The sequence below is a fragment of the Elephantulus edwardii genome, unplaced genomic scaffold (genome assembly GCF_000299155.1).
Source record: "Elephantulus edwardii isolate Elephantulus edwardi_28Jun2011 unplaced genomic scaffold, EleEdw1.0 scaffold00455, whole genome shotgun sequence".
Taxonomy (NCBI): domain Eukaryota; kingdom Metazoa; phylum Chordata; class Mammalia; order Macroscelidea; family Macroscelididae; genus Elephantulus; species Elephantulus edwardii.
This window is the reverse complement of record NW_006400205.1, coordinates 110,324-123,777: the sequence shown is the minus strand read 5'-3', so window position 1 is coordinate 123,777 and position 13,454 is coordinate 110,324. Positions and strand designations below refer to the sequence as shown.

At 41.3% G+C, this 13,454-nt stretch overlaps 1 protein-coding gene and 1 pseudogene across 1 annotated transcript in view; one reads left to right on the top strand and one right to left on the bottom strand.

Annotated features, from left to right (window-relative positions):
* Positions 1-436: 436 nt before the first annotated feature.
* Positions 437-7,995, top strand: LOC102852781 (annotated as a pseudogene).
* Positions 7,996-11,160: 3,165 nt separating this feature from the next.
* Positions 11,161-13,454, bottom strand: part of LOC102847465 (glutathione S-transferase alpha-4-like) — a 37,915-nt gene continuing 35,621 nt past the window's right edge. The window contains exon 6 of the mRNA XM_006902811.1: positions 11,161-11,283. Within this exon, the coding sequence (XP_006902873.1) occupies positions 11,161-11,283 (123 nt within the window). The remainder of the gene's footprint in view (positions 11,284-13,454) is intronic.

Genomic DNA, 13,454 nt, shown 5'->3' with positions numbered 1-13,454 from the left:
AATATGCCATTGTTGTTGTTAAGTGCCGTCGAGTCACAGGCGACTCATAGCGACCCTATGAACGGAAGTCCTCAACACTCGTGTGACTTTCATCCTTTCTCCAGGTTCATTGGGTTTCCGGAGGCAAGCTATTTACGGAATTGGACACCACTCCTGCTTCCAAGCTTGCTCTAATCAGCGAGTGCCACCAAACACTGTCCACCATAGGTAACCGTTATCTTATTTGACACATCAGTGTCACAGTGTTCAGCTTCACAGCAACCGCAAGTTACCTCTGTATGGCAAGTAGACACACCAGGACTATACCACCTTTGGCTTGGTAGCCAAAATTAGTAACTGCTTATTCGTGCACTTCTATTTCTTACGGGTCTTTATACAAACTGACTTCCTTGTCACTTGAATGCAGGTGCCCACCTACAGGCATGAGACTACGAAGATGTTCTATTCTGCAGTTAACCCTATTCCCCCTGTTAGCCTTACCTTATTGGCTGCAGGAAGACTGGTGTTCCCAGGATCTGCCCAGGAGGCCTTGGGCTACTTAGTATCAACTAGTTATGATTGTGAGCCTTATGATAACCCTGCAGACTTCTTCCTGAACGTCATTCATGGAGACTCCCCTGCGGTATTTCTAAACAGAGAGAAAGATGACAGGGGAGCCATGGGAATTGAGGAGTTTCCCCAGAAAGAAAAGATGGTAATTGAAAAAATGTATTCAATCTTTGTAAAGAAATCAGTATTAATTAATTTTAAAAAAACACATTTAAACAAAACAAAATGTTGTTCTTGTAGTTATGTGCCATCAAGTGGCTTAAGACTCATAGAAACCGTATGTACAACAGCCCTTAACCCTGCTCTATCCTGTGCCAATCTCATTGTCTCTGACACACCTACCCCAATTACCCTAGTCACTATATCAAGCCACCTCATACAGGGTGTTCCTCTCCTGCACTGTCCCTCCACCCTCCCAAGCATGACATCCTTCTCCAAGGACTGGTCCCTCCTTGCAACATGTCCAAAGTATGTCAGACAAAGCTTCAGAATCCTTGCCTCCAAGGAGCAGCCTGGTTTAACCCTATCCAGGATAGGGTCTTTATGAGTCAGAAGCACCTAACAACAACAACAACAAGGATAAATCTGTTCGTTTTCTTAGCAGTTCATGGTACATTCAATACTCTTCTCCAACCTCACAGCTCAAAGGCATCAGTTCTCCTATCCTCCCTAGTCATTGTCCAGCTTTCTGAAGCACAGCAAGTGATTGCAAAGACAATGGCCTGTATCAGGCACACCTTAATCTCCAGAGTGACATAATTGCTCTTCAGTACCTTGGTGAGGTCCCTAACAGCAGACTTTCCCATCACAATGTCTTTTAATTTCCTGGCTTCTGGTGCCAAGAGTGGAGCCAAGCAAACTAAAGCTGTGAACAATTTCAATCTCTTCACCATCCATCCTGATGCTGCCAGTTGGTCCAGTGGTGAGAATCTTTGTCTTCTTGATATTGAGCCTCAATCCATATTGAAGGCTGCAGTCCTTGACCTTCTGCAGCAAGCGCTTCAGGTCCTCTTCAGTTTCAGCAAGCAGCATTGTGTCATCTGCATAACGCAGATTGTTGATGAATCTTCCCCCAATCTTGATGCCACACTTATACAGCCCAGCGTCTCGGATGATCTGTTCTAGATATTGGTTGAAAAGGTATGGAGATAGGACACATCCCTGGCGTATACTCTTCCCAATTTTGAACCATGCAGTGTTTCCTTTCTCTGTTCTGACAACTGCCTCCTGGTCCAAGTATAGGTTTCACATGAGCACGATCAAGTGTTCTGGGATTCCCAGTCTTCTCAGAGTCATTGACTTTTATGCCAATTCCAATTTCTTCAGAGAAACAAGATGAGAGTTGGATAAACTCCCTGGGGTTCAGGAAAAGAAGATGTGAGCTTTCAAAGATAACACCTACACCACCTCCTTCTGTCATCAGCTCAGATGGACAAGCAAGCATTTATTCAAAAACAACTGGGAAACCCCCAAACCTATGTAACTCAATTAACTGTTACGCTCCTCCTAGGACTGATTGTATGTGTCATTTTCCGTGGATAGAAAAATGATCAAACTGGAATTCAGAATATGGCCAGAGTATTCTCCTTGATGACAAACCAGTGCTTCAGCAGTATGTCAGCTGTGGAGCTCTTCGTGGTTGAGAAAAAGTGCTTTATACATCAATATGTCAGCGGATACTATAGAGTCATTTTTTTTTAAAGCTGTCATCCAATTTACTAGCTATGAGGATGTTGTTATGTGCCATCGAGTCACTTGGAACTCATTAATACCCAATGCACAATAGCTCTGAACGCTGTCCTATTTTGAGTCAGTCTCACTGTCTCTGACACCCCTCATTACCCCAGTTACCATGTCAATCCATCTCATCTGGGATCTTCTTCTTCTGCACTGACCCTCCACCCTTATAAGCATGATGTCCTTATCCAAGAACTGGTCCCTCCTGAAATGCCTAAAGTATGTGAGATGGAGCTTCAAAATCCTTGCCTCCATGGAGCAACTTGGTTTCACCCTTCCTAGGGCAAACCTGCTTGCTTTCTTTGGAGTCCATGGAATGTTCAACAACCTTTCCCAGGACCACAACTCAAAGGCATTGATTCTTCTTCTGTTAGCTTTAGTCATTTTCCAGCTCTCTAATGTATACAAAGACCATGGCCTGGGTCAGGTGCACCTTAGTCTCCAGATTGACTTCATTGCTCTTTAGCACTCTGGTGAGGTCCCCAACAGCAGATGATTCTGATGCAATTAGGTTTTTTATTTCCTAACTGCTGGTGCTGAGTGTGGATTGTGGAACTGAGCAAGCTGCAATTGTTAACAATCTCATTCTCCAATTGGCCTAGTGGTGAGAATCTGTGTTGATGTTGAGCTTCAATTCATATTGAAGGCTGCAGTCCTTGACCTTCTGCAGCAAATGCTTCACTTCAGGTTCTCCTCAGTTTTGGCAAGTAAGGTTGTATCATCTGCATATCAAGAGTGTTGATGAGTCGTCCTCAAATTCTAATGCCAGATTTCTCCTTATAAAGGCCAGGCTCTTGAATAATTTATTCCACTTACAGATTGAAAAGGTATGGAGACAAGACACACTCCTGACATGCTCCTTTCCCAGTTTTGAACCATACAGTATTTCCTCTTAGATCCACAATTAAGACTCTTGGTACCAAGTCAGGAAATAAGGAGACACATTGCACTAGAAAAGTCTGCAGTTAGGTAGCTCCCCAAATTGTTGAGGAGTAATGATGTCAGTTTGAGGACTAAGGTGTGTCTGATTCAGGCCATGGTCTTTCTGATCACTTGCTCTGCATCTGAGAGCCGGACAATGAATGACAGAAAAATTATTGATGTCTTTGAGCTGTGGTGTTGAAGAAAAGCACTGAACATCCCATGGACTGCAAAAAAGAAAAACCAAATATGTCTTGGAGATGGTGCAGCTGGAATACTCTTTGGAGGCAAGAATGATGAGGCTTAACCTCACATACTTTGGATATGTTGCTAGGAAGTGTTATTCCTTGGAGAAGACATGATGCTTAGAAGAGTGGAGGGTCAGAAAAGGAGAGGAAGACCCTCGACCAGGTGGACTGACATGGTGAGTGCTGCAATAGGCTCTAGGGTGTCAGAAAGTATGAAGACAGCACAGGCTAGGACAGGGTTCAGGTCTGTTGTTCTTAGGATCGCTATGAATCATACTCAATGGCACCTAATAACAACATCTTTGCTCTGTTCTGACAACAACTTTTTTGGTCCAAGTTTAGGTTTCACATGAGCATAATCAGGTGCTCTAAAAATCCCATTCTTCTCAAAATTGACCACAACTTGTGATCCACACAGTCAAATACCTTTACTTAGTAAATGATACACAGACATTCTTCTGCTATTCTCTACTCTCAGCCAAGATCCATCAAACGTTGGCCATGATATCTCTAGCGTCACGCCTCTGCTAAACCCAGCTTGTATTTCTGATAGTTCTCTGTCAATGTACTGTTCCAGTCATTTTTGGACAATCTTCGGCAGGATTTTGCTTGAATGTGCTATTACTGATTGTTGTTGTTATGTGCTGCTGAGTCTCTTACTGACTCACAGTGATCCTATGTACAACAGCTCAGAATCCTGCTCTATCTTGAGCCAACCTCATTCATTGTTTCTGACATACCTAACCCCATCACCCCTCTTGCGCTGTTCCTCCACCCTTCCAAGCAAGATGTTCCTCTCCAAAGACTAGTCCCTCCTTATAACGTGCCCAAAGTATGTCAGATGAAACTTCAAAATCTTTACCTCCAAGGAGCAACTGGTTTCACACTCTCCAAAACAAAGCTGTTTGTTCTCCTAGCAGTCCATGGTATACTCAATACTCTTTTCCAGCACCACACCCCAAAGGTATCAATTCTCTTTCTGTCATTGTCTAGCTTTCGGATGCATAGCGAGTAATTGCAAAGACTATGGCCTAGATTAGGCACACCGTAGTCTCTAGACTTATATCATTGTTCTTCAGTATGATGGAGAGGTTCCTGACAACATATTTTCCCAGTGCTACTCATCTTTTTTATTTCCTGACTGCTGGTGCGAAGAGTGTTGATCGTGGAGCCAAGCAAACTGAAGCTGGTAACAATCTCAATCTCTTCTCCATCCATCATGGTGCTGCCAATTGACCCAGTGGTAAGAATCTTTGTTTTCTTGATGTTGAGCTTCAATCCATATTAAAGGCTGCAGTCCCTGACTTTCTGCAGCAAGCGCTTCAGGTCCTCCGCAGTTTCAGCAAGCATGGTTATAGCATCTGCATAACACAGGTTGTTGATGACTCTTCCTTCAGTCTCATGCCACGTTCTTCCTCATAGAGTCCAGCCTCACAGATGATCTATTTCACATATAGATTGAAAAGATAGGAGATAGGACACATCTCTGGTGTACAACTTTCCGAATTTTGAACCATGCAGTGTTTCCTTGCTCTGTTCTGACGACTACCTCCTGGTCCAAGTACAGGTTTCACATAAGCACAATCATGTGTTCTGGGATTCCCAGTCTTTGCAGATTTAGCCACAGTTTGTTGTGATCCACACAGTCAAGCACCTTTGCATAATCAATGAAAAAAAGATAGATTTCTCTGATACTCCCTACTTTCAGCCAACATTCATCTAACATTCGCTATCATATTCCTAGTGCCATGGTCTTTTCCAAACCCAGTCTGCACACCTTGCAGTTCTCTGTTGTGCTGTTTCAGTCATTTTTTTAAATTTTTATAATTTTCAGCAGACTCTTGCTTGCATGTGATATTAATGATCTGTAGGTTTTACTATTGTTATGTATCATCAAGTCAAAATCGACCCATAGCTGACCCTCCAGCAGGTTTTCACAGGCAGGTAATCGCACAGGAGGAGATTGCCCATCCTCCCGTGGAGAAGCTGGTGGCCTCGAACCACACACCTTTGGGATTGCAGTATAGCTTCTTGCCATTAGGCCACCAGAGCTATTAATGATACTATTAAGTAATTTTCATACTCTGTCAGGTCACATTTTTTTGGAATGGGAACAAATATGAATCTCTTTCAGTCAGTTGGCCAGGTGGTGGTCCTCCAGATTTCTTGGCACAATTTGCTAAGCACATCCAGGGCAGAGTCTGTTTGTTGAAATATGTCAATTGATATGCCATCAACTCCTGAGGCCTTGGTTTTTGCCAATTCCTTCAGAGCAGCTTGGACTTCCCCCTTCATCTATCAGCTTTTAATCATCTGTGGTTTCATAAAATTCTTCTGTGTCATCCAATTCTTTTTTATATAGTAACTCTGTGTACTCTTTTCATCTTCTTTTGATACTTTCTGGGTCATTCAACATTCTACCAACAGCATCCTTAAGTATTGCAACTTGAAGCTTGAATCTGTTCTTCAGTTCCTTCAACTTAAGAAATGCTGATCTATTTCATCCCTTTTGAGTTTCCAATTTCAGCTCTTTGCACATTTCATTTAACATTTTGCTTTGTCTTCCCATGGTGCCTTTTGAAATCTTTTCTGCTCCTTAATATCTTGATTTCTTCCCTTTGCTTTGGCTTCTCAGCGTTCTAATCTGAATCTCTTCTGATATCCTTCTCTGACTTTTCTTCCTCTTCTGTCTTTGTAATTACATTACAAATGTCTTTGCATTCTTCCTGGATGATATTCTTGATATCTTCCCACAGCTCATCTCGTCTTCATTCATTCATGCTCAAGGCCTCAAACTGTTCCTGAGATGGTTTTTAAATTCAGGGGGACAGATTCAAGGTCAAATTTTGGTTCTTGTGGATTTGTCTTACTTTTCTTTAGCTTCAGTTTGAATTTGCATCTGAGTAGTTGATGCTCTATTTCACTGTCTGCACCTGGCCTAGCAGATATCAAGTTACTCCAATGATTCTTCCCACCGATTTAATCAATCTGATTTATTTGTTGACTATCCATGATAGTCATGATAGGTGAAATCCATGTATATAGATGTTATTTGTGTTTGTGTTTCTTATAAAAAGTACTTGCAATGGATAAATCACTGATTGTGAAAAAATTATATCATTCTTTCTCCAGCCTCCTTTCTGTCACCAAGTCCATGTTTTCCAACTACTGGTCCCTCTTTCCTTTTCCCAACTTTTGCATTCCAGTCATTCATTATTAATGCATCCTGGTTGCATGTTCAATATGATGGCAAAAGTTGGTAGAAATCATCTATTTTCTCCTCTTTGGCTCTGTTTACAGGAGCATATATTTGAATGATGGTGGTATTAACAGGTCTTCCTTGTATGTGTGTGGATATTATCCTGTCACTTATGGTATTTCAGTATGGATCTAGAAATTATCTTTTTAACTATGAATGCGACCCCATTTTTTTCTCACCTTTTTCATCTCCAGCGTAGTAGTGAATATGATTGATTGTCTGATTCAAAATGTCCCGTGCCAATCCAGCTCAACTCGCCAGTGCCACATGTAGCAGTATTTAGGCTTTCCATTTCTTCCTTAACAATGTCCAAATTTCCTACATTAATGCTTCTCACATTCCACGTTCCTGTCACTAGCGTCTGCTTGCATCTGTTCCTCCTCCTTCGAGTTTCCCAGTTGGAGGGCTCAGCCTCTGATGCCATCTTTGCTAGTCTAGTCTGAGTGTGGACTAGTGTACATAGAGTTTTCAAAGGCTTGCTATTTCGGGAGTAGATGGTAAATCCTTCCTAGTCTGTCTCGCTTACCATGCACAGCTTTAGAACAGTAACTAGCAGACAAGCATTTTACCCAAATGAGCAGAAGGTGGTCCGTAGCTACCTACTTGTAAAGTTAACAGATTGAGTATTGGTCCCACCTGCCCCCTCGGTTCCCCCTCCCCACCCTGTCAGCGTTCCCTCTGATCCCTTGTCTCACCCCCCAACCCCCAGCTCCGTTCTCCCTTTTCCCCCAAATAAACCCTATGCGATGTTGCCCTCCTAGTGATGTTGGAGTTCAGCGCAGGTCAAGGGTGGACCGAGGGCTTGATATGCCTCATGTTAAGACTGAAACCAACAGCAGAGGCTCCATCATGATGTTTTCCCTTATAATAGTGGCTAATTCAGCCAGTTCCATGGGTTTAGCCATAGCGGCAGGTCAGAGTGTGGTATCTGTAGCAACTCTGCTCATGACCATCTGTTTCGTGTTCGTGTTGATGTCCCCAGGTCTATTGGTAAATCTTACCACTGTTGTGCCCTGGCTCTCACAGCTTCAATCCCTCAGTGTTCCTCAATACTTCTGTGGGGGTTTACAGCATAGTGAACTCTGGGGACTAAACTTCTGCCCAGGTTTAAAGGCAACATCTAACAGTAGTTGAGGTAGCTATACAATATGTATTGGTGAGGAGTTTTTTAGCAACCAAGGCAATGATTTTTTACTGCAGAGACTGTGGAAGAATCATCAGGCATTAGCTTGCATGATTGTTTTCTTCCCTACAATTGCCTACCTGAAATTGTTCTCCTGAAAAAGTATTTCTCCCCTTTAATTTACTATGATTTATGGACACTTTAAAAAAAAAAAGAGAGGAATGGCCTTTATGTTAATAGAATAGTCTCTGTATTTATTGTTTTTGTTCTAAGAAGGCTATATGAAGGTAGGTTCTATAGTGTTTTATGTGAATATTTGTTAACTTTTATCCTCCTAAAGAAAGGTATTTTCTTGGATAATTCTGACAATGTGGCCACTACTTGAAAGCTCGGAGAAAGTTTAAAACAAAACTTAAACCCAGTGCTGCAGAGTCAGTTCTGACACAATAGACACCCTCCATTGGGTTTCTAGTGCTGATGGTGGCCTCCTGGGTAAGGAATTGCATTCCCACCCCAAAGGTGGGACCTACCTGCTACTCCCAGGCAATTCAAGCCTCTAAAAACCATTGGATGATCAGCTACAACAGTAACAGAACAGAAACATAACAGCAACAAATTTTTATGACTGTTCATTTTTCTCCCATGGAGAGATTGATAGATTTAAACTGTTCAAATGTGGGCCCAATATATGACCAATGTGTCACTAGAGCTCTTTCAGAAAAGACACAAAAGATTTAAAATGGCATCTGGACTTATAGCAAGGCTCAAAATGCAGCCATGCTTTAACTATAGGCTGCTGCTTTCTGCAAAACATAAGCTTTAGACTTTAGGTTTGAAAACACAGATGTGAAACATTAAAAAAACACCACTTTTTCCTCTTCCACTTTGTTTCTACTAAGAGCAGACCCTTGGATTTGACACAGTTTAAAGGAGACGGCAATCCCACATGGGGAGACCCAGGGTTGCCTCTGAGAGTCCTTTCCTGCATCTTTTTCATCATCTAGCAGTTGGTAATGACTTTCTCAGGGTAGGTGACGAGATGAGGTGATGAACTGGTCACCTTCAGGTGAGGACTTGGTCACACTAAGAGCAATAATAGCTCACCTACAACTAATTTTTTTACAACTTAGATGCAGGAATTATACAATATTTCAATGTTACTCATTAGTATATATTATGTGGATCTTATTAAACATTATACAATATTTGAATGTTACTGAATTTTCTTCAATGTCTTTGCCAGGAAATCTGCTAATAAAACCCCAAGTTCTAGGCCCTGTTACCCAACTGAAAGACTTTGATCAAAAGTTTTTTTTAAAAAAAAAGTAATAGCTCAGAGCCCACGTAGATTGAAGGGGATGCTGAATAGTCCAGGTTAACCTAAGTGTTAATCAGTGAGTCATGGAAAGATGAAGTAAAGCGAATGTTAAGGAGAGGAAGAAGAGGGGGCAGGGTCTCATCTAGGGGCCAGGCCCTGTGATGCTCCTAAGGAAAGCTATCAAGTTTGTGTTATTAAGTCATTTCCTAAGTAGGTGCATGGAAAAAGATACAAACTCAGAAATTAATAAACTAGAGTTTGGCAGCAGAAGAAAGGCCTGGCAACATGCTTCCATATAAATTATAACCCAGAAAACCCTACAAAGCAGTTCGACTAAATAATATAAGGGTCATTATGAGTTGGAAGGGACTCAATGGATATGATTGTTTCATTTGACATCCCCAGGAAAAGTTTAGAGCTAGCCAAAGAGTGTATCCCAAGCCACTGCTAAGAACCTTTCTTTAAACCAGAGATCACCAGAACCCTCACCCTAGATCACCCTGGATAGCACACCACAACCAAGCCGCTCACTGTGTCTCCCATCATACTGACCCTCAATGTGGGGGTCAGCTCTAAACTACATCACTCAGGATATAGGCAATCTCCTCTTGTGCAATGAACTGTCTCTGAAAACCAGCCATAGTGTCAGCTATGTGTCAGTTCTGACTCAACAGTACATAGCAAAACAACAACAAAGAAAACATATAAAAATATTCTAAGAGAAATACTAAAACTGGAGAACATTTTGTCTATATATATGAAAATATTCATTGGTTATATCTCTCATAATCTAGGGATTACTTGGAATTATTTCACCAAAGCAAAACCAAACTTCAAGATGGTCAGATTAAATAGAAGGGCATCATCTAAGTATCCAAATTTGTTTAAATTTTCAAGATTATATACCCTGGACATTCCCTATTTGACTATCAAACTTCCCAGGTATCATTCAAGCCTTATTTGCTCTTTATAGCTTGCCACTTTTTTTCTTTCACAAGTACTCAACTTCAGATTGAATATTGGCGATACCCTGCCCCTCAAATCTCTGGCCACTTCCTTCCACCCCTGAGATGCTTCCAACTTGAGGCAAAGAGTAAGAATAGTGTCCAATATAGGTCACTGCCTTAAATATGTTGTTGTGTACTATTGAGTCAGAACTGACCCATAGTTGACCCTGTGGTGGGTTTTCAGAGACATTTAACCTCACGGGAGGAGATTGCCCATCCTTCTCCCCTGGAGCAGCTGATGAATTCAAATCGTGTGCCTTTGGGACTGTAGTAAAGCTTTTTGGCACTGGGCCACCAGAGCTCCTAGTTATCTGGTTTACAGCCTCCAGCTGGTCCTCAGAAGAAAGAGAAGCAATCTCCTCCCAGCTGATTGACAGCCTCTTCATCCATTCCATAAAAGTTATGGCTATCAGGCAAGCTCTGGTGGCCTAGTGACAAGAAGCTGCACTGCAATCCCAGAGGAGTGGTTCAAATCCCCCAGATGCTCTGTTGAAGGAGGAGGGACAATCTCCTCCTGTGCAGTCAGATCTGATTGGATGGTACACACAAAATAATAATAACTTTTTTTTAAAGTGGCAATCATTCAAAAGTGACAAACTAAAAAAAAAAAAACCCAAGAAAAACCTCACACATCAAGAATAATTTTATAGACTATTTAATAAGTGTTTGGGGCTGATGGAAGCAGCCCTGGTGGTACAATGGTTAAGAACTCAGTGGTTCAAGCCCATCAGCTGCTTCTTGGGATAAAGATAGGACAATCTGTTTCCATAATGATTTACAGCCTGGGGAAACTACTGTGTCCTAATGAGTCACTAAAAGTAGGAGTTGACACTATTCCAATGGGTTTGATATTAGTTGAGTGGCTGATGATGACAATCTGCTTTTATTTTCAAGTGTTTTCATTTTATAATCTAATGTTTGCTTCCATTATTCACTACAGTCAGCATACATCAAGGCAACTGGGAGATGGTTCTTGCCATCCTAAGATCTGCTGGCCTTCACCACTGCAAGATGTGCTTGACAACGTCAACATAGTGCTGATCAGGGGGCGGCTTCCTCTGACTCCCAGGCTGCAGGAACTTCTTAATTGTAGGGATGCTGCTGATTCTTGTTTTAAATGCCTGAAACGAGAAACAGTAAAACCAGAACTTTAGTCCTAAACTGAAACTCTTTGCTCTCAAGTCAGAACTGATATAGATCTGATTTTCTGAGGCCTTAAATCAAATGGAAAGAGATTGCCCATTTATCTCCCTAGTAGCTACTGGTGGATTTAAACCAGCAGAGAAGAGTCATATTTGGGTTAGTAGCACAAGCTCCTAAGGCCCAGGTTACCAGAGCTCCCTTAGAGCTTCAGAACCATATGAATGCTAAGACGAACCAGCGTTCTCTCACCAGAGGAGGGCGCTCACACCTTGAGCTTTGGAGAACTAGTGTGTGGCACTGAACTTAATGGATATTCCCTGTGGAAAGGTACTAAAAATTGCTGGTGTATTTACCATAAGTTTGTTTTAGAAAAATTATTGTCAAAATTAGACAATATATACAAAGTTCTTAAAAATGGATATTCTCTTGTCTATCCCTATTCTAAAACTTTTCTGTAAAGGAATAAGTATAAGCAGAGAAATGATTGTGTGTTAATATACATAAAATAATTTCTATTCCTAGGAAAAGGAGACTAATTATGTAAATAACGGTATATAACTACAAGGAGCTGCATTCCAACACAAAGGCACATATTTGAAGCCACCAGTTAGTTACTCCACAAGAGGAAAAATAGGTAATCTTCTCTTGTGTGATTTACTGCCTCTGAAAACCTGCTGAACGGTCAGCTATGAGTTGATAGTCCAGAAATATAAAATATTATAGATAACAACCTTGATGTCTATCGACAGATGACTGGCTAAACAGCTATGGTATATACATACAGTGGAATATTATACAATGATAAATAATAATGATAAAACCTTGAATCATCTGAAGGATATTAAACTTAGGACAGTAAGTCAATCACAAAAGAATAAATATTTATGAGGCCACTATTATAAAAAGTCAAGAATAGGTTTACATGAAAAAAGAAATTCTTTGATGGTTACTAAGGATGGAGGTGGGCAGAGAATCATAAGGAGAAATGTCATGGAAATTATGGAGAAAGTCAACGTAATGTCATAACATGAACAAGGTAGAGGAAAGACAATGAGAGGTATGCAGAATAAAAAGAATCTATGAAAACCTGTTAGAGGGTCAGCTATGGGTCAGTTCCAACACAACAACAATTAAAAGGCTATAGCATATCAATCCTGCCACAGCAATAATGACAAACAATAATTGGTGAGCAGATACATAGATAAGTATGTATGCTAAATTGATGAGGATGGTCATTAGGAAGTACACCGGCATATGCACACAGATACGGGGTGGACACTTCTATAAACATCTGTGTAAATGCTGAGTGTATATAGCAGAGTACATTGGGAGCACACGAGAAACTACTTTGACATTGGAAAGGAACTTTTGGGCTTAGAGGCTAAGGACCACAGTCTCAGGGAACATCTCATTCAACTGGTAGACACAGCTCATAAAGATAAGGTTCTACATCCTAATCTCGTAAGTAATGTCTCAGATCTGAAAAGTAGTAATCTAAGAAGCTTCCTGTCTGGATCAAAGGAGGATGCAGAAAACCAAAGACTCAGGAAGAAATTGGTCCAGAAGAACTAAATGATGTCCAACTACTATGGTCCATGCTGTCCAGGATCACAATAGAAGACATTAGAATAGATGTCAAAAGCAGAACAAAATTAATATTTTATAAAAGAGCAGACTTGGTCAGCCATCTGTGTTTACAGCTGCCACCCTGCCATCACTCTAAGAAGCAGGTGGGACTGATCTCCTGCAGGTGAAGGGATGGTCAAGTGAAGAGGGTTTTACACCATGGCTCCTAGAAAGCCTATTGTCAGCAAATCAACCAGTGGGAAATCTCACAGAAAGAAGCTGGTGACAAAAGCTGCTCTCAGAAGTGCACCCTCTACTGGAGGGGTGAAGAAACAGCCTTGTTACAGACCTGGTATTGTGGCACTCCATGAAATTATCAGAAGTCCACTGAGCTCATGATTGCAAAACATCCCTTCCAGTCTGATGTGAGAAATTGCCCAGGTCTTCAAAACAGATCTGTGCTTTCAGAGAGCAGCAATTGGCATCTTGAAAGAGGCAAGTGAGGCCTATCTGGTTGGCCTTTCGAAGACACCACCTTGTGTGCCATTCATGCCAAACATGTAACAAGCCAAAAAATATCCAA